This window comes from Ammospiza caudacuta, chromosome 4 (genome assembly GCF_027887145.1).
Source record: "Ammospiza caudacuta isolate bAmmCau1 chromosome 4, bAmmCau1.pri, whole genome shotgun sequence".
Classification (NCBI taxonomy): Eukaryota; Metazoa; Chordata; class Aves; order Passeriformes; family Passerellidae; genus Ammospiza; species Ammospiza caudacuta.
This window is the reverse complement of record NC_080596.1, coordinates 71,591,342-71,612,195: the sequence shown is the minus strand read 5'-3', so window position 1 is coordinate 71,612,195 and position 20,854 is coordinate 71,591,342. Positions and strand designations below refer to the sequence as shown.

The 20,854-nt window shown below is 49.1% G+C and overlaps 1 protein-coding gene across 1 annotated transcript in view; it reads right to left on the bottom strand.

Annotated features, from left to right (window-relative positions):
• Positions 1–20,854, bottom strand: part of EXOC6B (exocyst complex component 6B) — a 291,158-nt gene that overhangs the window by 61,219 nt on the left and 209,085 nt on the right. Inside the window, exons 19-20 of the mRNA XM_058804404.1 lie at positions 17,998–18,139; positions 6,658–6,731 (exon numbers count right to left, since the gene is read on the bottom strand). Of these exons, the coding sequence (XP_058660387.1) occupies positions 6,658–6,731; positions 17,998–18,139 (216 nt within the window). The remainder of the gene's footprint in view (positions 1–6,657; positions 6,732–17,997; positions 18,140–20,854) is intronic.

The following is a 20,854-nucleotide window of genomic DNA, read 5'->3' as shown; positions in this document are numbered from 1 at the left end:
CCATCACACTCAGGGGTGTTAGGAAACAAAATATCCTTTAATTAGCAGTAATTAGTTCAGCTGGAAGTCAGGCACCTGCCCTTGCTGCTCTCCATTATGTCCTCAGACTCTTCAGGGCTTCGTGTTTGCGCAAGAAGCAGCAAAACGGGCGCTTCTCGATGGCCTGTGGGCACCATCTTAATGAAGGTGATTAATAACGCTGGATAAATGATCCAGGAGATATCAGCTGGTATAAGGAGCTTGGAGAGGAGCCACTGGAGTAATTAAGAGCCTGGAGATAGGATCTGAACAGAAAAATCCTGGATTTAAGGGTAATGATCCAACTGGCTCCGACCTCTCTCTCCTTGCTGGGAAATGAGGAATTAGGGCTGACACTGGAACCTGTGTCTTCACACCTCTGTTTCCTGAGCGCTTCAGGTGTTTGCCAGGAAAGATTCGCGGAATTCTGGAATTCAGCATTTCCCTTGGCACGTTTGGGAGCTGCAGGCAGGGATCCAGAGCTGGAAAAGGGGTTTGGATCACTGGGCTGGACAGGACAGAGTGGCAGAGGCCACAGAAAGAGTGGTGAAAGGGTTAAGCCAGGACAGAATCCACAGGAGTGAAAGATGCAGGAAAACAGGGAGAATGGCAGAGGTTGCTGGTTGGTTGATGACCTGGGAGGTGTTCCCCAACCTGAGTGATTCTGTGCTGATAATAAATTTAAAAAGAAGCAAAATTCCAATGTTGTCTTTCTGTGGCAAAAATGCCCCAGAATTTAGGGCAAAGGGCCCTAAACAGTGAAGGTGAACAGAACCCCAAAAGTACAACCTGGCTTCTCAAAATCACGGAATGGGCTGGATTGGGGATCATGGAGATCATCCAGTCCCAACCCTCTGGGATGGACAGGGACACCTCCCATTGTCCCAGAGGGATCCAAGCCCCAGTGTCCAGCCTGGCCTGGGACAATTCTAGGGATCCAGGGGCAGCCACAGCTTCCCTGGACAAAATCCAGCACTCAGATCCCTCCTTAGCCAGAGCAGAGGGAGAGAATCCGAGACCTGGAATTCAGAGTTCACTCAAAACTCAAGCTCTGAGGCTGGGCAAGGCAGTGGGGGAGCAGGGCTGGAGCCAAGGGAACAATTTGGAGATGAAAAGCAGTGACTGAAATGAGCTGAAAACCCCTCGTGAGTCACCTTTCCATCCCTGCCCTCCTGCATCCAGTGACTAACATGGCAACAAAGCCGTGGGAGCTGCTCTCCCAGCAGAAAGCCTGGAGACACAAGCAGGGACATGCAGGAGGAGACACCTCGGCGGGAGAGTTGGGATAATTGATCATCCCCTCCGTGCGCTGCTCAGCTCCTGCCCCATCTCCCAGCAAAACCAGCTGACAAGGATTGGCCAAACCAGTTTGCTGAGCAGGATGGCTCTGGGCTCACCCAAAGTCTTGTTTTCACTCTGCTCCCCAAACATCTCCTGACTTTGCAGGGCTGGGGAAACACATTTAGCTGTAAAATGCAAAAACAAGTTAAAAAAAACAACCCTGAGCTCCCTGCCTGGTGGGAATGAACCTTCAGGGAATCCTGGATGCTGCCATGGAGGGATTGGAGGGACTGGCTCCACCTTCCCACCACCAACATAACAAATGACAGAGCTGAGAGGTGGCCAGAGCCACCAGTATCACACTAAGGGGATCTTCAGCCCAAATCCCAAGAGCTTTCCCTCAGCCACCACCTGGGGATGGAAGCAGTAGGAGACAGGGATACATCTCATGGGAGGTGCTGAGTGGAAAGAGATCCCGCAAAATTGAGTCCAACTCCTTCCCTTTCCTGGGACACCCCAAAATCCCACCCTGGGCACCCCTGGGAGTGTTGCTCCATCAGCCTCAGGAATGTGCCCATTCCCTGGGGAGCTGTTCCAGTGCCTGACACAAGGACACAATTCCAGGCCTCCCAGTGCCCCTAGAGCAGCCAGACACCCAGCCAGAGGATTCCCACCACCTGATTTATCAGCTGGTATTTGATAAGAAGCCAGGCTGGATGCCCACTGTTCCAGCACCACTGGAGCTCCCAGAGTGACCTCACACTGGCTGCTCCCTCCAAGAGAGCAGGTGGTTCCTCAAATCCAGGCACGGAGCCCAGGAATCCAGGCTGCTGGAATGTCAGGCTAAGGGATGAGCTCACACTGCAGCTTTGCTCCTCTGTTTGGTTCTCATTTTTAGATAAAAAGGTGAAAGGCTGGAGGAAACGGGAACGTCTGGGGACTGCACACAGGCCAGGACAGAGAAGAAACCTGGGAGAGGTCAGGGGTGCTCCTGGATCCCTGGAAGTGTCCCAGGCCAGGTTGGACACTGGGGCTTGGAGCACCCTGGGACAGTGGGAGGTGTCCCTGCCCATGGCAGGGTGGAATGGGATGCGATTTAAGGTCTCTTCCCACCCATTCCACGATTCCATCACGGAGCAGGGATGGAAGGAAATTGTGTTCCTGAGGGGATCATTCCTTTATTAAGTGTCTCGACCAAGGGTAATGAGAGAAAAATGAACTCACTGGAGGGAGACTTCCCATTCCCAGCTGGCTGGGGTCCAGCAGGATCCCACAATAACCACAGCTGGATCCCAACACAGGGAAAACACACAAACAAAGCACTTCCCATGGGACAAGCAGTAGCAGAGTCATGGAATACGTTGTGTTGGATGGGACCTTAAATTCATCCCATTCCTTGGGAGGCTCCCACTCCCAGCTGAACCATGGAATGGTTTGGGTTGGATCTTAAAGCCCATCCCATTCCACCCCATCCATGGGCAGGGACACCTCCCACTGTCCCAGATGGATCCAATCTGGACTTGGGCACTGCCAGGGATCCAGGGGCAGCCCCAGCAAATCTGGGAATTCCAGCCCAGCCCCTGCCCACCCTCCCAGCCAGCAATTCCTTCCCAAGATCCCACCTAAGCCTGACCTTGCCTGTCTTAACCCCACTGATGGGGTTTGAGGAGCTGATGCTGAAATTCAAACCCACCAAGTCTGCATAAAGCAAAGCAGAAAATTTTGGGGGGAGAGGAGTGGAACCCCCCCTGTCCCCATCCCTTGGACAACCAGGTGCCTCAGCCCAGGTGGGTTCCCGCCTGCCTCGGTCCCAACATCCCTCAGAGCTCAGGCTGGCACTTGCAGAGGATCAGGATTTGTAACTCACTGGACAGAAGGAGAGGCTGGGAGGAGGCAGCTCTCATCACTGAGCACGTTCCCTCCCTGGAGCCCAGAGTGAAATTCTTCAAGTGCTGGATGCAGATTTTCCTTGGAAGGCGGCCACGAGTGCTGATCTGGCTTCTAGGAGAGATCAGCGTGGCCAGGGACTGCAGGCACCTGAGGGACCAGCACAAAACCCTCCTCTTGCACCAACCTCCTCACAACAAACCCATGGAAACCAAAAATTGAAACACTTCAAGCTGTGGGGAAAACAGGGAATGATTCCACGTGCGGGACTGGGAATGACCTGAGAGCACCTGGAGATCTCCAGTGGTGTTTGGACATTCAGGGGTGTTTTGTGAAGATCCAGAGGAGTTCATTATTTCAAATTTCAGCAAGGGACTACATTTATTTTAGATTTCTAAAATACAGCACTGAGTGTGCAAGAGCAACGTTTAAAATGGAAGGGGGAAAAGCAAATATTCCCTCCTTGTAAAACCTGAAATGTTTGAGTCTCACTCCTGCAGGAGGACTTGAGATGGGGGTGGGTTTCCTTCATGACTTCATTAAGGGTATTTATGGATTTAGAATTGTCCCAGAATAGGACAACAAGCCCCATTTTACATTTCTGCCTGCTCAAAACAGTGATTTTGATTTTCTGGGCTCAACTCTTCCTCTTTTCCAGACAAGGATGGAATTATTCCTGATTTCATTGGGCACGAGGGGAAAACCAGGATTTTGATGTAAAAACTTGAGTCTGCTCTCTGAACAAGGACAAACTCTGATACCTTTAAACAGTGACATCTTTTTAGGGTTTATTTTCCACTACAAGGATCTGCACCAAGGCACAAACCAAGTCACCACATTTTCCTATCACTTCATATTTTTATTAATTTTGGTCACTCCCATAATCATCTCCCATTACAGCGAAAATTTTCTCGGATTTACAAATGTTCTGCAACAGCTCCTACTGAAACATGTTGGGAAGGGAAATCTCTTTAATTTCCCTACTTTGGTGAATTTTTGCCCAGTCATTTCTCCTCCCTCCTTCCCCCAGCTGGGTCATTCCATTTAAACCAACATTGATGTGACATTTCACAGAATCATGGAATGGTTTGAGTTGGAAAGGACCTTAAATCTCATCCCACTCCCTCCCCTGCCATGGACAGGGACACCTTCCACTATCCCAGCCTCAAAGTCCAAGGCTTTGGACACCTCCAGGGATCAGGGACAGCCACAGCTGCTCTGGGAGGCCATGGGCTCCATCCCAGTCCCTCCCCACCCTCACAGAGAGCAATTCCTTCCCAATATCCCATTTAATCTATCCTGCTTCAGTTTAATTTCATGGTTTAAAAGAGAAAGAATGCCAAGTCCAACAAGAGAAATGTCAAGACAAGTCAAAGAACAATGAAAGACCTTCATCCATGACCTTCCCACCTTTCTCTGTTCCCAGCTGGAGCTGCAGTCCAACAAGAAGTGTTGGGAGCATTCAAAGGAGGTCTGGTGGCCACAGAGAGCCTTGTTTGGATGGGGTCTGGTGACACATTCCAACGTGCCACCAAGTCAGGTCATGGACAGGAGCAGGGAGGGGGAACTGCCTCATCTTCCCATGCCACTGGATAAGTCAGGGATGGGTCAGCTCTTCTCCATTATCTGGACAACAACTTGATTTTCCCTTCATCAATCATCATCCATTACCCAGGAGATCCAGGACTTCCCATCCCGTATCTCCCCTTTCTCCTTGTATAATCACAGAATCCTGGAACAGTTTGGGTGGGAAGGGACCTCAAAGCCGACCCAGTGCCATCCCTTCCATGTGCCACAGTCCCATTGTCCCAGGATCCTTCAATCTGCTCCTTGTCCAACCTGGCCTTGAGATTCGGAGGTGCTGCTGCTTTTAAATGCAAGAACAAAACTTGGGAGCAAGAACAATGTTCTTAAATGCAAGAACAAAACTCCTGGAACAATGACAAAACCTCCGTGTCCAAGGACACACATTGGACAGAGGAGGAAGGACCGAGGAGGCTCTTGCTCCTCCTCCTCCTCACCCGAGCTGGGTCCCTTTGGCTGCATTTTGTACTTATGAACCACATGAACATTTCACTGGCTTGACCTCACTGAGACATTTCCAGGCTTTTCACTCTTCCAAGAGCTTCAGGTTCCCTCTCCAAAATCCCCACATTCATTTCCAAGCCTGGAGCTTGGAAAAGGCCCAGGGCCTCCACATTCCCTCACACCCAGGAGGCCGCGGCCGCGCTGAGCACTGCAGTCAATAAAGCGCCAAGGAGCTAATGAAGATAAAAGTGTCAACACAGCCTGGTGATAACGCACACCTCTCCCATGGAGCTGCTGGGACCATTCTTGCAAACAAATTTGGCAGTTCCTGGCGGGCCGGGGCCCAGAAAGTGGCGTCTTGATGTTATTAAAGTTAACACAAGTGTCATGGGATGACAGATGGCTCCCCGCACATCAATTGGATTCTGAGGAGTTCTCAAACCCTGGCGGGTTGAAAGCAGCTCCAGCACGAATCAGAGGCAGGGGCAAGATCATCGATACAAGGGATTATGCAGATTTAAGAAATACCCTCGGCACCCGAAAGTTTTCAGAATGCAAACTACGTCAACCCCGCGAACAAGAGGCACTGCATCATGATGGCAGCAGGAACAAAGCCAGGGGGGTTTAACAGACAAAAAAAGATTGTTTTAATAGGAGAGAAGCATCAGTCATTGAGTCTTACTTCATTCAGACTTTCCCTCCAACTCATCCATCTTCAGTGCCAAGAGATGACAGGACCACCTCACTTTTCCCCCCAGCCTAGTGTATCAATAATGCCCATTTCTCCCCAAACAAATGACTCCCCAGAATGGCCCTTTTCCCAAAATTGGCTGCCAAGCCTCACAAAGGCCTCAGTACCTGCTATGGTCAACTTGGCTCCAACAGGGCCCCCTCCAGAGGTGGCCACCGATGGGTGGAGCCTTCCCCAACCATCATCCCCAAGAGCCACTTTTGTCATTGCTGGCCGGACGGGGGGGTGGCCAAGGGATACAGAGCGGGACACAGAGAGGGGACACGGATGGGCACGGACACAGGGGAATGCAAATTCCTCCGCCCTCACAAACGCCTCCGTGGGCATTCTCTGGGAACAAAGGTCCCTGAGGCGGGCGGGCTCTGCATCACTGCTCTCTCTGTTCCCAGCACCTGCTCGGCACCGGCCACAGTCCCTCCGCCAAGGAGCCAAGGGCAGCACAATGGTCCCGTTGGCCAGGGTCAGGCCTGGCTTTCTTCCTCGCCCCCTTCCACCAGCCCTTTTCACCTCCACCATCTCCAGGAGCGCTCAGCGAGGAGGTGGCTTCGAGAGGAGGAGGAGGAGGGGGGAAATATAGGTCTCTGGCGTAAATCACTGACGCCGTTTCCCCTCCTCTCCCTTCCCTTAAGACCTGATGGTCTTCAGTCACACATCTTAAAAGCAAAACAAAAAACAAAAACACAAAGACTTACTTGTCTCAAGTCGATGAAGGCCAACTGCAGCGTGTCCCCTTGGAACCCAGGCACTGGGCCGGATCTGGCAAACTCTGTGGGAAAGAAAAGAGGATAAAAAGCGCCTTTAACTAACCATGGACAGGGAGATTGGCAGACGGATGACAGGGAAGACAAGAGAGGCTGGGGGAGAGGAGGACCGCGCTTCTAAGGAGTCATGTCTCCCTCCCTTCAGCGTCTTTGTTCGCCCTTCAAAATTCGTGTCATCAAAACACCATTAATTCCACCGTCCTGACAGCAAGGAAACTGTACTAATTCGACCTGAAATTTATTCCCATGAGCCGCACTAGGCTTCAGAGTATTTGTTTTGTGAACGGACAAACAACTCGCCCAGAAGAAAGGGGGGGATGGGGGTGGAAAAGTTTTTCCTCTCAACACAATAAAATCTTCAGCTGTGAAACTCTTTTCAGTTCCGAAAGCTATTTATATTTTAGGGCGCTGAAGGAATTTTCTAATTTCACGCCTGTCACCAGGCTCCATGAGCATTCATCAAAAAAATATGCCCGGCCGCGTCATTAATTATCAGGCAGCAGATTATTTGCATGATCTGGTGATGGCGCCTCTTGGTCAGCCCAAACACGGAGACTCGCGGCCGTTGGGTGGCATTTTTATTTCTGGTGGATGAAGACATCTGACAACTGAATAACGTTGGCTTCTAAAGCGAAGAGAATATTTCCAAGGCCACATTTATCTCCTTCCAGCCTAATCTGGCCAAAATTTCATACTTTGGTTGTTAATTTTTCTCCTAATCCATTCTTTAAGCCGAACCTAAAACCGCTGAAGAGGCTTGAATTGATCCATCTTAGAGGACCTTGGCTCTTCTGTGGCATTTAGCAGCTTTTCCTTGGGAATGCTCGTGAAGCCGACGCCTGCACGCATCCCAGGGTGTCTTTTGAGTTTGGTTCTGCCCAACTTCACTTCATTTTCACCCTCTGCAGTTACAGCTTCATCTCCTCCCTCCTCACAACCTCTCGGCGCTGAGCAGACCTGGGTTGTGAGGCCACAACTTAAAGGCTCGAGGGGCAGCACCTGCCTGGGGTTGAGTTGTGTGGCTCCTGCAGGCACTGGAGGTGCTGGAAGAATGAAATGTTTTCTTGGGATGAAGCCAGGTGTGATGGCAAAAAGGGAGAAATTAGGGAAATATTCACCAAATACAGATTTTTCAGTTGCATGGTCCATTATCGCCCATCTATCCCAGTTTTCACCCTGCAGGGTCCCTCCAACAGCTCCACAGAGATGAGGATTAAGGATGGCTGGGCAATATGGAAGGAGGATTTTGCCTTTTGTCTCCATGACTAACCAGAGGCACCAATGGACAAAGCGATTTCATGTCAGGTGGTCTTCGCCTTGAACACTTGTCCTCCCAAAAGTTTTCCCATTTCCAAGCCAGGGCCACAAAATCAGGAACATAAATCATCACGCTCCCATTTCCAAAGCTTTCCTAGAGCAGCCCAATCACGGAGCAGCCCCTTGGCTCTAACAAGAAGAGATTAATGACTATAAGACCAGGACTCAGTCCTGTCCCTCAACCGCCTCATTTCGGGAAGCAAAGCAGGGTTATTAATCAGCTCCCTTGCTCCACCTTCCATTAAAACCTTGGGATGGAGAACATCCTTCAAGCCAGACACAGGCACCTCCAGGGGCACAGGGGACACTTCTCAGATTCTGCTTTTTAATAGTCTCAGATGCCAGAAGAGCTTTGAGATTGAAACCATCGCTCATCTTTGCAGTGATCACTCAAGTGACAACCGCTGCAGGACAGGAGCGAACACGGCTGGGAAATCATTGCTTGTGTCTGAAGTTATGACTCAAAGGGAGTGATAAACAAATAAAAACAGAAATTATGGACTTGACTGTTCATGTTTGGATTTTGGATAGAAAAGGCACAAACCAAAGTCAGTGGGAACAATCCATGGTTGTGCCTTTGGAGTTTTGCCCAGGATGGGAGTGGGATGAACATGAAGTTCTTCTCTTTCCCAGGGAGGGTGTGAGGCCCTGGCACAGGATGCCCAGAGCAGCTGTGGCTGTCCCTGGATCCTTGGAAGAGTCCAGGCTAGGTTGGACTTGGGGACTTGGAGCACCCTGGGACAGTGGAAGGTGTCCCTGCCCATGGCAGAACATGGGATTGGATGATCTTGAAGGTCCCTCCATCCCAAATCATTCCATGATTCCCTGAGATCAGAGCTACTCAGCTCCAGCCAATTCCACTGACCAATCCCACAATACTCCTGGTGCAAAGAGCCCAAAGTAACTTCACATGTGTCCCTCAAAAACTGTTTTAATTAATCCTAACTGCAAAGGCATTTTAATGTAGTTTGCTGTAAAATTTGACTGCAGCCTGCCTGAGCCAGCAGGGAGGGAGGATCAACCAAACCCTCTGACTCTGATCTGCAAGGGATAAATCATCTTTACACATTCCCTCTACACCCCACTGTCCCATCTGGAACAATTATCCCGAAAGCCACATCAATCCTAAAACACTTTGGGAAAGCACAATACCTGAGAAACTAAAAACGTTTGGAACCGAGAAATGGTGCTTGAGCACCTTCTCAAGAGGTGAAACTCCTCTGGGTGGCTCAGGGTCAGAGATCTCCCTGGGCTGAGGAACCCAACCACGATGTCCTGCCCTCCAAGGATGGGGTCATCTCATGTTCCTGATTACATCTGGAGAAATCCTGGAAAAGAAACCTTGGAAGGACTGCGAGGAAAACGAGTTTCTATTTTGGATCAAGGGCCTCACAGCTGTTCAGCATCTATTTAGGAGCACACACGGAGTTGGGAAATTTAAGATCTTCCCCAAAGCATGAACTTCAAATCCTCATGAGAAAATGCCTGTGATTGTGAATGTTCTCACAAGGCTGGTGAATTTATCACCGCTGTCGGCTGCTTGTGAGAAACCCAAGCCAGATTTCATCCCAAGGCAGATTTCATCCCAAAACAGATTTCATCCCAAAACAGATTTCATCCCAAAACAGATTTTATCCCAAGACAGACTTCATCCCAAGAGAGATTTCGTCTCAAGACAGATTTCATCCCAAGAGAGATTTCATCCCAGGACATGGCTGCTCATTAGCAGCTCACCTTTAGCTGTCTTTGCCCATTGTCTCTTCCCACGTTTCACTGTCCATGGACAGGATGGAACTGGATGGCCTTTAAGGTATTTTCCATCCTGAACTGGATGGCTTTTAAGGTTTTTTCCATCCCAAACCAATCAGTGATTCCTAAGGAACCTACTGGAGGAAGGCTGGGAGAGTATGGAGTGATGCTGCCCTTCAAAACTTAGGATGGTCACACATTGAGCCAACACTCATTTAAGCTGCAATTTTCACCAAAATACTGAATTAATAATGCTCTGGAAGCTTCTAGAGAAAGGTGGCCCTGCCCATGGATGGAATGAGATGGTCTTGAAGGTCCCTTCCATCCCAAGCCAATATAAGGAGTTCCTAAGGGAGCTACTGGATGAAGCCAGGAGAGTTATGGAGTGACACTTGAAAATTTAGGATGGTGACACACTGAGCCAACACAATTTACAGCAATTCTCATCAAAAGATTCATCAACACTGAATTAACAAAGCTCTGGAACCTTCTAGCAAGAGGTGTCCCTGCCCATGGCTGGAATGAGATGTCTTTAAGGTCCTTTCCAGCCCAAATCCTACAATTCTGGGATTCTATGATTGACATCCAAGAGGTGAAACAACATCCAAGCTGATATTCCCCGTGTCCCAGAAGAAATTATGTAGGAGCCGATAATCTTTGTGTCCAAGGAGAAATAACGTAGGAGCTGATAATCTTTGTGTCCAAGGAGAAATAATGTAAAAGCTGATATTCTTTACGTTCCAGAAAGAATGATGTAGGAGCTGATATTTTTCATATCCCAGAAGAAAGGAGAGCAGGAATTCGGCCCAGACACTCAGAAAAGCTGCAGAGGAATGAATGCAATGTTTCCCCTGGGCTGCTGGAGAAGGAGCTGCACCTCCTGTAATCGCAGGTCACACTTTACATACCAATGCCACCAACCCATTCTGAAGGAGGAATGAACAAAGTCTCGGAGCAAAAAAGGGCAAACAAAGAGGAGAGCGGGGCTTTAGAGGACAGACACAGCCAGTTCTTCTTGGGTTTAATCTCCTCAAGCAGATTTCAGGATAATTTCCTCGGAACAACCGAGCGCAGTGTTGGCTTCAGTACTGTCGGATTCGTTCATTGTTCTGTTTTCACGACCAAGGCAAGTGGCAAACATAGCAAGCAACCTACAGAGCAGCCCCTTGAGCAGAAAATCACCGGAGAATAGAGCAGATCAGTATGCGGCTGTTTGTACAAAGCATTTAGCCAGGCTAAAGGTTTGAGGGGTTTGTGTTCAGGCCAAAAAAGTAATGTCTTTGCAAGGTCTACAGGCCTGGGCCACCCAGGGCAGGTCACAGGGGGACTCCAACCTCTCTTCCAAAACATTTCACTGATGAAAGAATCAAGGAACAGGAACCGTTAAGCCCTTTACAATGGACAAAGAATAAAGAGTTCAAAGGCACGGCAGAAAAGAGACATCCACTGTAAATTAATTAATTACAGCCAACGGGGGGATCTCCCTGTGCCCCTGGCACGGCTGCGCGCGCGGGGACGGGGCCTTGCATGGATTGAGAGGTAAAAATGGACCCAGACGTGACTTCATCCCTCAAAAATATCAACTGAGGGCAAGATCTCAGAATTACACGGGATTTGTGATAGCACCTCTGGGATGGAGGCTGAAGCAGCTCTCAGGGAAGGGAACATGGACCAATCTGCTCGTGGCCACGGATAACATCAGGGCATTTGACCACTGAGGAATCAGGATACCTCAAGGAAGGATGGAGATCTTGAAGTCATCTTCCTTGGATAAAGCCTTGGAAGGCTGCCCTAGAAAAGCCAAGTAATCTCCTTGGATAAAGCCTTGGAAAGCCATCCTGGAAAGGCCAGGTGATGGGAATCCCTTGGATAAAGCCTTGGAAAGCCATCCTGGAAAGGCCAGGTGATGGGAACCCCTTGGATAAAACCTTGACAGCCATCCTAGAAAGGTCAAGTGATGGGACCTCCTTGGATAAAGCCCTGGAAGGCCATCCTGGAAAAGCCAAGTGATGGGACCTCCTTAGATAAAGCCTTGGAAGGCCATCCTAGAAAGGCCAAGTGATGGAACCTCCTGTTCCGTACCCCAGGAACAAAATGACATCTTGAGGACACTGAGGCTGAAGAACAAATCCATGGATTCTGGAGAAGCTCACAGGTGGGAAAAAGTGAGAAATGCTGGGGAGGAATGGAGGCAAGAGGAACAGAGAGAAGATCCCAGTTCCCACCCTGAGCTTCTTCTTCACCCAATTTCCACACTGAGCTTCTCCTTCTCCCACAGCATTCCCACACAACCCCGCTCTGAAGCTGTTCCCCATTACAGCCCGAATTCTCAGAGCTCATTCCCATCTGGGTAATTTCAGAGAGCTGTGGGAAGAGGGAGGAGTCACCCAAAACACTCTGAACTGGGTCAGATTAAAGAGAAACTTCTCTCCCTCGCCATCAAACGTTCCTCTGATGGAACAAAGATGGGCCTGGGGTGCTGTCACTGCAGAGGAAGGAGTGGTCCCCGTCATGGGACACTGGCAGGGCTGAGGAGCACCCACAGGCCCAGGGAGGGACTCCCCTGGGGCTGACTACGAGATGTTTTCCAAGTTAAAGAGAGGGAAACTCTTTAGAAGGATGTTGGAGATGCATGCCAAGAAATGTGGAACAGAATCCATAGGACTGGCTAAAGAGCTGGGTCAGGGAACTCCACAGGTTCTCCAGCCCCTTCCCAGCTCCCTCAGCGATTCTGCAGCCCCTTCCGAGCTCCCTCAGGAATTCTCCAGACCTTTCCCAGCTCCGTTCCCTTCCCTGGACACTCTCCAGCCCCTCAGGGTCTCTCCTGTTGGGATGTGCCCAAATCTGACCCCAGGACCTGAGGCACATCGAGAGATCAGCACCTGAGGGGTGGACATTCCTGTCCTGATCCTTTCTTCTTAAACCTTCTCATCTCTCCACTGCAACATTCCCATTTTTTCCCCAAATCCAGGTTTTTCCTGGTGCACTGCCGCAGGACAGACACCAGTCAGGGACATCCTAACTCCAGCACCACAAACTCCAATCCCTGACGGATCACAGGTTGGAAGAACACCTGGGAGTCCTTGGGATCATGCCGAGGGAGAGGATGACTCCAGCATCATGGTCAAACCCCGTCAGTTCCCCCAAATCCCAGGATTTCCCCGTGAGAAATTCCCACCAGCTGGATAAGGCAGCCAAGGAGGAGGTGGGGAAGGGCTGTGCCAGGATCCATGTGGGCATATTTTGGGACAATCTGTTGGGATGGAGAATTCCTCACTCCAGCAGAGACATCTGGGTGTGTGCCTGGCTGATCCCCAGGAGAGGGCCTGACTAAAAATAGGGTGTTTAATGTAATCTGAAATATAAATTTTTAGGGCTCTTTTAATTTCCCATAAAGCAGCAGTTAAAATAGTTTGGAGATTATGGAATTGCTCATTTTATGGTCTGAGGATTGTAAAAATCCCTCAGCCACTGCTGGAACCCGTTATGGAGATTGGAAAGACTTCCTAGGAGTGAGAACAGCCCCGTTTCTTTGGGATTTTTCAGCTGACATCCCCAAATCTGGGTTGTTCCATTTGATTCTCACTACGTCTGAGGTAGAGGGGAGATGGAAAAATTATGCATTTATCAAATTATGTTTATATATATGGATTTTATATATATTTATATATAAATAAAAATATAAATATTATATATAAATATATAATTATATTTATATATTTTATATATGAAATAATATATATAAATAAAATAAATACATATATGTGTGTGTGTATATATATATATATATATATATATATATAGGGATTTATCAGTTCAAAAAGAGCAGAGCGGGGCATGTAGGCATTTAAAAATCCCATTGCATTGTTAAATCTTGGATTATGGCTGCATCCTGGGAGACAAAAAAATGTCTAAAAAAATTAAATTTCTTTTCTGAATAAAGGAAATTTACAGGTTCCAAAAAATCTTTGGGATTTTTCTCCCCTCTCCAGGGTTTTTTGCTTCTTTTTAACCCAGAAGTGGCTCCTAAACGGAAACACAAGGAGATGTGTCCCACTGAGTCTTTTCAGGCAGGTCATTTAAGCTGTGCCTTAGTCCAGGTTTAAAAGGGGGTGAGAGAACCTCACCATCCCAACTCCTGCCCTACAACACATCCCAAATCCACCTCCAGCCCTTCCCTGGAGCCACTGGTGCCATCCAAGCACTCAAATCCATGGAAAGCTGCTCCCAAACACCTTGGAAAACACCAGAGGATGCTCTCCCTGACCCCTCAGCACCCTGAATCTCCTCCAGGATTGACCCAGCTGGACACTCCGTGGTCTCACCAGGATAAACCATGGAAAACAGCTCAGATTTTCCACAGGTTTCTCCCATCATAAGCAACGCAAAAGGATTTTTACAACATGGCTGCTCTGCTCTTTTCACCTCTTTCACACCAAAAATGCTGCTGATTAGGGGATATCTGCATGAGGGAAACATGGAATACCTGGATCTTGGGGTCTGCTTAATTCACTGTTTCTCCTTAGTCCTACAACATCTTCCTTTTGGAGGATCAAATTAATAAACTATGCCTAATATACAATAAAATAATTTCCTTCATTCACCTCACCTCTCTTTTAACCAGATTATTTTTTCAGCATTCACAAACAAAACCTTAATAAATTCCAGCATCAAAACTCTGCAGCCCCATTCCCTCATCATGGCACTCACTGGAAGTGCTCCAAACAGACATAAAATCCTATTTTAATGTGTAAGTGCAAGATGAAACTGCTGGATTGGGAAAGGTTTGAGAATTTGGGGGAAGGAAGAGGATGAAGGCAGAGGCACAAACTGGTGCTGGGAGGATATTGACATTTACACCTGTGCTTTCAGGTACAAAAAAGATTAAAAAATCACCAAAAAAAACAGGAATAAACCCCAACCTTGCAAACTGAAACTTATTTTCTGAATACACTCCTTCCCTCTTGGAAATGGCTCATCCCAAAATTCAAACCTTGATGGATTTCTGCTCCAAAATAACCAAATTACAGTGACTCCCAGGTGCAGCAGAGCCATCAGAGATGTGGGGATGAGGGGCACGGATTTGCTGCTGGAAAAGGAGAAGGATTTTGTCTGTTCAGGGCTGACAGTGATGGATGGGGAGGATCCAGCTCCAGCATCCATCTCCATTCCCTGCTCCAGTGGCACCTTGGGATGGGGACAGGTCCCTGACCCTGCTGCTGCCAGGCTGGCGTCACCTGCTCCGGGATGTCTGAGTGCTCCTGGCTCAGGCTCCACAAACAACAGGAATTTAAGGAATTGTGCTTTCCAACCTGCTCTGAAATCCCATCCATCTTCCTTGGCAGCAGCAGCTTTTAGGTAAGAGCTGCTGCTCCGTGATCCACGTTATGGATGTGGTGGAAAACTGCTGGGTTTGGAGTGTTTGGAGCCAAAAAAACCAGGGAATTATTAGGGATGACAAATGCTTCCCATTATTCCCAGTTGTCCCTCAGCAGACACCCATGGGAGCACAGCTGAGGGACACAAATAAGAGTCAGGAATTCGGGGATTGAGGCAGCACCAGGAGGAAAATCAGGTCTTGCTCTGTGAGTTATGGTGCAGCTGCAGGATCTGGGAGGGAATCATTAAATTGGGATCCTTCTCCCAGGCTGGTCAGCTGAGGGCTGGAAAATGGCAAGTGGATGTTAAAAAATGGAAAAACACGTGTTGGAAACAGCAAAATTCCTGCTGGGGGTTGTTGCCAGCAGTAAATTTAATCTCAGCATTGATGGGGGCAGCTGAAGTAAAATCTGATCAGGAAAATGTTGGATAAGGGTGGAAGAACTTGGCTTGGTAATGGGAAGTGCCAGGGATGGTGAAACCAACAGCTGATGTCACTGAGTTCCCTGGAGCCCTGGAAGTGTCCAAGGCCAACCTGGATGGGGCTTGGAGCACCCTGGGATGGTGGGAAGTGTCTCTGGATGGGCTCTAAGGTCCCTTTCCACCCAAAGCATTCCAGGATTCTGTGATAACACCCGACATCCCAATCTCCACCTGAACCAGGAAAGCCAAAATGCAGATATTTGGGGGGAAAAAAGTCCCTAAAATACCCTAAAATCAAAGATCACCTGGGGGATTCTTTAGGAACTCTATCAAGCTTTGGGTTCTCAACCACCACGGTCACGAATCCATCCCAGGATGAATCCAAACAAATCCATCCCAGGAGGAATCCCAACAAACCCACCCCAGGAAGAATCCCAACAAATCCAACCAAGGATGAATCCCAACAAACCCATCCCATGATGAATCCCAACAAATCCATCTCAGGAAGAATCCCAACAAATCCATCTTAGGAAGAATCTCAACAAATCCATCCCAGGATGAATCCCAACAAACCCAGTCCAGGATGAATCCAAACAAATCCCCACCATTATAGATCCCAACAAAACCATCCCATGATGAATCCCAAAAAAACCATCCCAGATGAATCCAAATAAATCCCTCCCAGGATGAATCCAAACAAATCCATCCCACGATGAATCCCAACAAACCCATCCCAGGATGAGCCTCAACAAACCCATCTCAGGAAGAATCATAACAAATCCATCCCAGGATGAATCCCAGAAAATCTATCCCAGGATGAATCCCAACAAGCTCATCCCCCTCAGAGGGAAGAGGATCCTGGGCAGGGCTGTGTTAGCTCTGCCTTACTTTAATTCCAAAACCAGGATTAAAAAGAGCATTTTGTCTGCTTTGGGCTCTGGTTTTTAACCCTTTCACTGAGCAGGTCAAGCAGCAACTTGAGGGGAACCAGAGAATTCCAGCCCCAGTTCAGGTGGGTGCCTGAAGACCCAGAAGGGGTAGTTTTGGGAGCAGAGCCCTGAGGGTGGCACCACGATGCTCCTGCCCTGAGGAGCTGCTGTCACTTTGTGACAAGACACCTCATCTCCAGCACTCTGACCTGGCACAGGGCTCACTTCAAGGGCACCTCAACACCACTCTGACCTGGCACAGGGCTCATTCCAAGGACACCTCATCTCCATCACTCGGACCTGGCACAGAGGTCACTTTGAGGACACCTCATCTCCATCACTCTGACCTGGCACAGAGCTCACTTCAAGGACAAAACTCCCTGCAGAGAGCACAAGGGGCTGAGGCTGGGAGAGGACCAGAACTGGTGAAGAACATCAACTTCTTCAGCTGCTCCAAGCCCCATCCAACCCTGCCTTGGACACTCCCAGGGATGGGGCAGCCCCAGATTCTCAGAACAAGTCATAAACTGATTTTTTATTTATGCGCTCCAATCCCTCCTGGTTTTAAAATACTCCATCCCAAAAAGTAGGGATGGTTTGGAGAGCATCACGGCAGCATTGAAGAGGAAAAGGAGGAATAAAACTTGGATCTCTTGGAATCCTGTGTGCTGAAGATGCTCTGAGTGAGCTCTGTGGGCACCACCACCACCCCCAGACCTTGGCATGGCCACACCCCTGACCTGGGACCCCAAACACCAAGGGGCACAGCAGTACTGTAGGATTTTACCCCAAATTTGGGATGCTGCTTTGGGGTTACTCCTCTGCAGGTTGAGGGAAGGGACTCTGTGTGCACCATGGTCATTTTGATGAGAGGTTCCATTTGATTCCTGATCTGCCCTATTCCATTTAATTCCTAATCTACCCTATTCCTTCTGATTCCTAATCTATCCCATTCTTTTGATTCTTAATGTATCCTATTTCTTTTGATTCCTAACCTACCCTGGCATTTCTTTTGCCAGTTTAAATAAATCTAAATCTAAATCTAAATCTAAATCTAAATATATAGATGTAGTTGCAGATAGATATAGATATATATAGATATAGATGTAGATATGAATGTGAATGTAAATGTAAATGTAAATATAATAAGAAATAGAAATAGAAATATCATTTTAATAGAAATACGTTAATGTCACACATAATTTAATGTAATGCACTAACAATTCTTTTTGATTTATACCCTGTAGTAACTTTAATAAAAACCTTTTCTTCATTTTCTCCTGTCTGGTCAATAAATAACTAATTTTATAAACAGAGCTGACCCACCACCCTTAAAACTCATGGGCCCAAGTCCCATTCCAGGTGTGGGCCACCTCGATTTACATGTTCCCCAAACTCCTGAGCCTGAGGCAGAGCAGGAATTCCCCCTGGATTCCCAAGCCAAGGACAGGGACAGGGCTGGTTGGGCTCTTACGTTCGCACTCCTCCACGTCCAGGTTGAACTGGTGCAGGGCCCCCAGCGTCAGCTGCCTCACCTCGGCCTCCAGCAGCAGCTGCAGCAGCGACGTCGAGAGGTGCTTGCAGGCCGACATGCAGGCTGTCTGGGCCACCTTCCCCTGCAGGACAAACGGACACTCGTCAGCAACACCGGCGCAAAACGGCATTGCGGGACTGCTGCAGAGCAGCCCTCTTGGTAAAGCCACCAGCACAGAATTTCTGCAGAGCAGCCAAACTTACTCCGTTAAAGCCACCAGAGAACTTCTCCAGAGCAGCCAAACTTCCTCAGTTAAAGCCATCAGTGCAGAACTTCTGCAGAGCAGCCAAACTTCATCAGTAAAGCCATCGCAGAACTTCTGCAGCCCAGCCCAAACCTCCTCAGTTAAAGCCACCAGAGAACTTCTCCAGAGCACACAAACTTCTTCAGTTAAAGCCACCAGCACAAAACTTCTTCAGCCCAGCCCAAATCTCCTTAGTAAAGCCACCAGAGAACTTCTCCAGCCCAGTCCAGATCTCCTCAGTAAAACCACCAGAGAACTTCTCCAGCTTAGTCAAAACTCCTCAGTAAAGCAACCAGAGAACTCCAGCCTAGCCCAAATCTCCTTAGTAAATCCACAACAGAACTTCTCCAGAGCAGCCAAACATCCTCAGTTAAAGCCACCAGAGAACTTCTCCAGCTCAGTCAAACCTCCTCAGTTAAAGCACAACAGAACTTCTCCAGCTCAGCCAGAACTCCTCAGTTGAATCCACCTGAGAACTTCTCCAGCCTCCTCAGTGTGTCCCATCTGTGATGGGATGTTCTCACACGCTCAAGGTCACATCCACCCTCTCCCAAAGGAATTCCCTCGGGAAGTGCTCATGGCCGAGGGAAGGGTTAGGCCTTGTTGGGTGCAGTTGGGAAAAGCTCAGATACAGGAGAGTTTTGGGGTGCTTAGAGCTCAAAATGTTCTTGTCACGTCATAACACGGGCAAGACAGCATCCCATTGATTATCAGGGAATCATGGAATGTTTGGGATGAAAGTGACCCTAAAGCCCACCTCATTCCATGGCAGGGACACCTCCCACTATCCCAGGTTGCTCCAAGCCCCAATGTCCAACCTGGCCTTGGACATTCCCACCCACAACCTGACCCTCTCTACGGCAGGTAGAGGGTCTGCACCAGGAATTAACCCCATAAAAATGGGGAAATCCTTTGGGACCAGAGCAGGATTTAGCTCAACCCCTCAGGCTGACACCACAGGGAACGATCCTGATGCCTGCGTGTGCAATGCCACCAGGGAGGTTTTGGATCACGGTGCTGCCCCAAAAACAGCTCCAGCAGGAGATTATCTCCTCAAACACTCACAAAAGACTCTTAACACGCTTTCCTGGCACCAAGGCGTGGCTTAGGAGATCTCACCGACTCTCAGGCGCGCTTTACAAGCTCTGTTTAAACTGGGATTAAACGCGGAGTTTACGCCGCGTTTCCAGCTCAGCACCGCCGGTTTCGCTACTGTGGCACGGCAACGTTTGATCCCTGTGCTGGGAAGGGCTTTTTTCCCAGCTCTGCAAACTTGGTTTGGATCTTCAGGCCACATCCATCTTCAGCAGGAGGGAAGGATGGGTTTTTTATTTAAAAAAGGAGCCGAGCCATGCGTTGCAGGGCAGGGTGCTCCATCTCCGGGCCGCTGCCGCTCCCAGGCTCCGGAGCGTCCATCACTCACCTCCCAACAAACACCTGCACCAAAATGAAGATGAAGCATGGCAACCATAAAGTTTAGCAGAGCTCTGCGGTTTTTTTCTTTGCTTTTCATCATTTGTTTGTGCTTTTCTGACACACTGGGTTATTTAAAACCCTGCTCGTGCCAATTCCTCATCTCCGAGAGCTGCGGGAAGTACGGCGCTTGCCCGGCTGTGATTTTTCTTCATTAATTCCAACAGACACTCAAAGTTTTTGCTGTAGCCAAGGAGTTTTGACAGAATCAGGGAAAATCCTGAGTTGAGGGACCCACAGGATCGTGGATCCAAGCCCTGGCCCTGCACAGACCCCCCAACAATCCCACACCATCCATGTGAGAGGTATCCAAATGCTTCTGGAGGTCTGGCAGAGCCCATTTCCTGGGGAGCCTGGGCAGTGCCCAGCACCCTCTGGATGAGGAATCTTTCCCTCAAATTCAACCTGAGCGTCCCCTGGAACAGCTCCAGGCATTCTCCAGATCCTGTCCCTGTCACAGCTGCCCCTCGGGAGGAGCAAATCCCAATGAGTCTCCCCTGAACCTGCTCTGCTCCAGCTGGACATTCCCAGTGCCTGCCCTCAAGCCCTCCATGTGTCATTGGGATGTCCCAGATGGAAGCAGAGGATGTGAAATCAGAGCTCTGCAGCCAAGCCCTGGAACCCTGATGAGGACAGGGGATGGGGCTCCTGACCCTTCCTGGAAGAGCAGCAGAAAATCCCTAGAGCAGCTCATGCTCCACATCAGTGGGAATTTACAGAGGATTGTAACTCTTGGAGAAGTCTTGGAGGTTCTCACTTCCAGGTGAACAACGGAATGGTTTGTGTTGGATCTTAAATCCCAGGTGAAATCAAGCCCCAATATCCAACTTGGCCTTGGGAACTGCCAGGGATCCAGGGGCAGCCACAGCTGTTCTGCCCACCCTCCCAGCCAGCAATTCCTTGCCAAGATCCCAGCCCAATCTCCCCTTTCCCAGTGGGAGCCATTCCCTGGCTCCTGTCCCTGTAGGCCTTGTCCCCAGTCCCTCTGCAGCTCTCCTGGAGCCCCTTCAGGGACTCTGAGGATTCCCTGGGTTTTTCCCTTTTCCAGGGGAACACCCTTCAGGATGAACTCCATGAGCT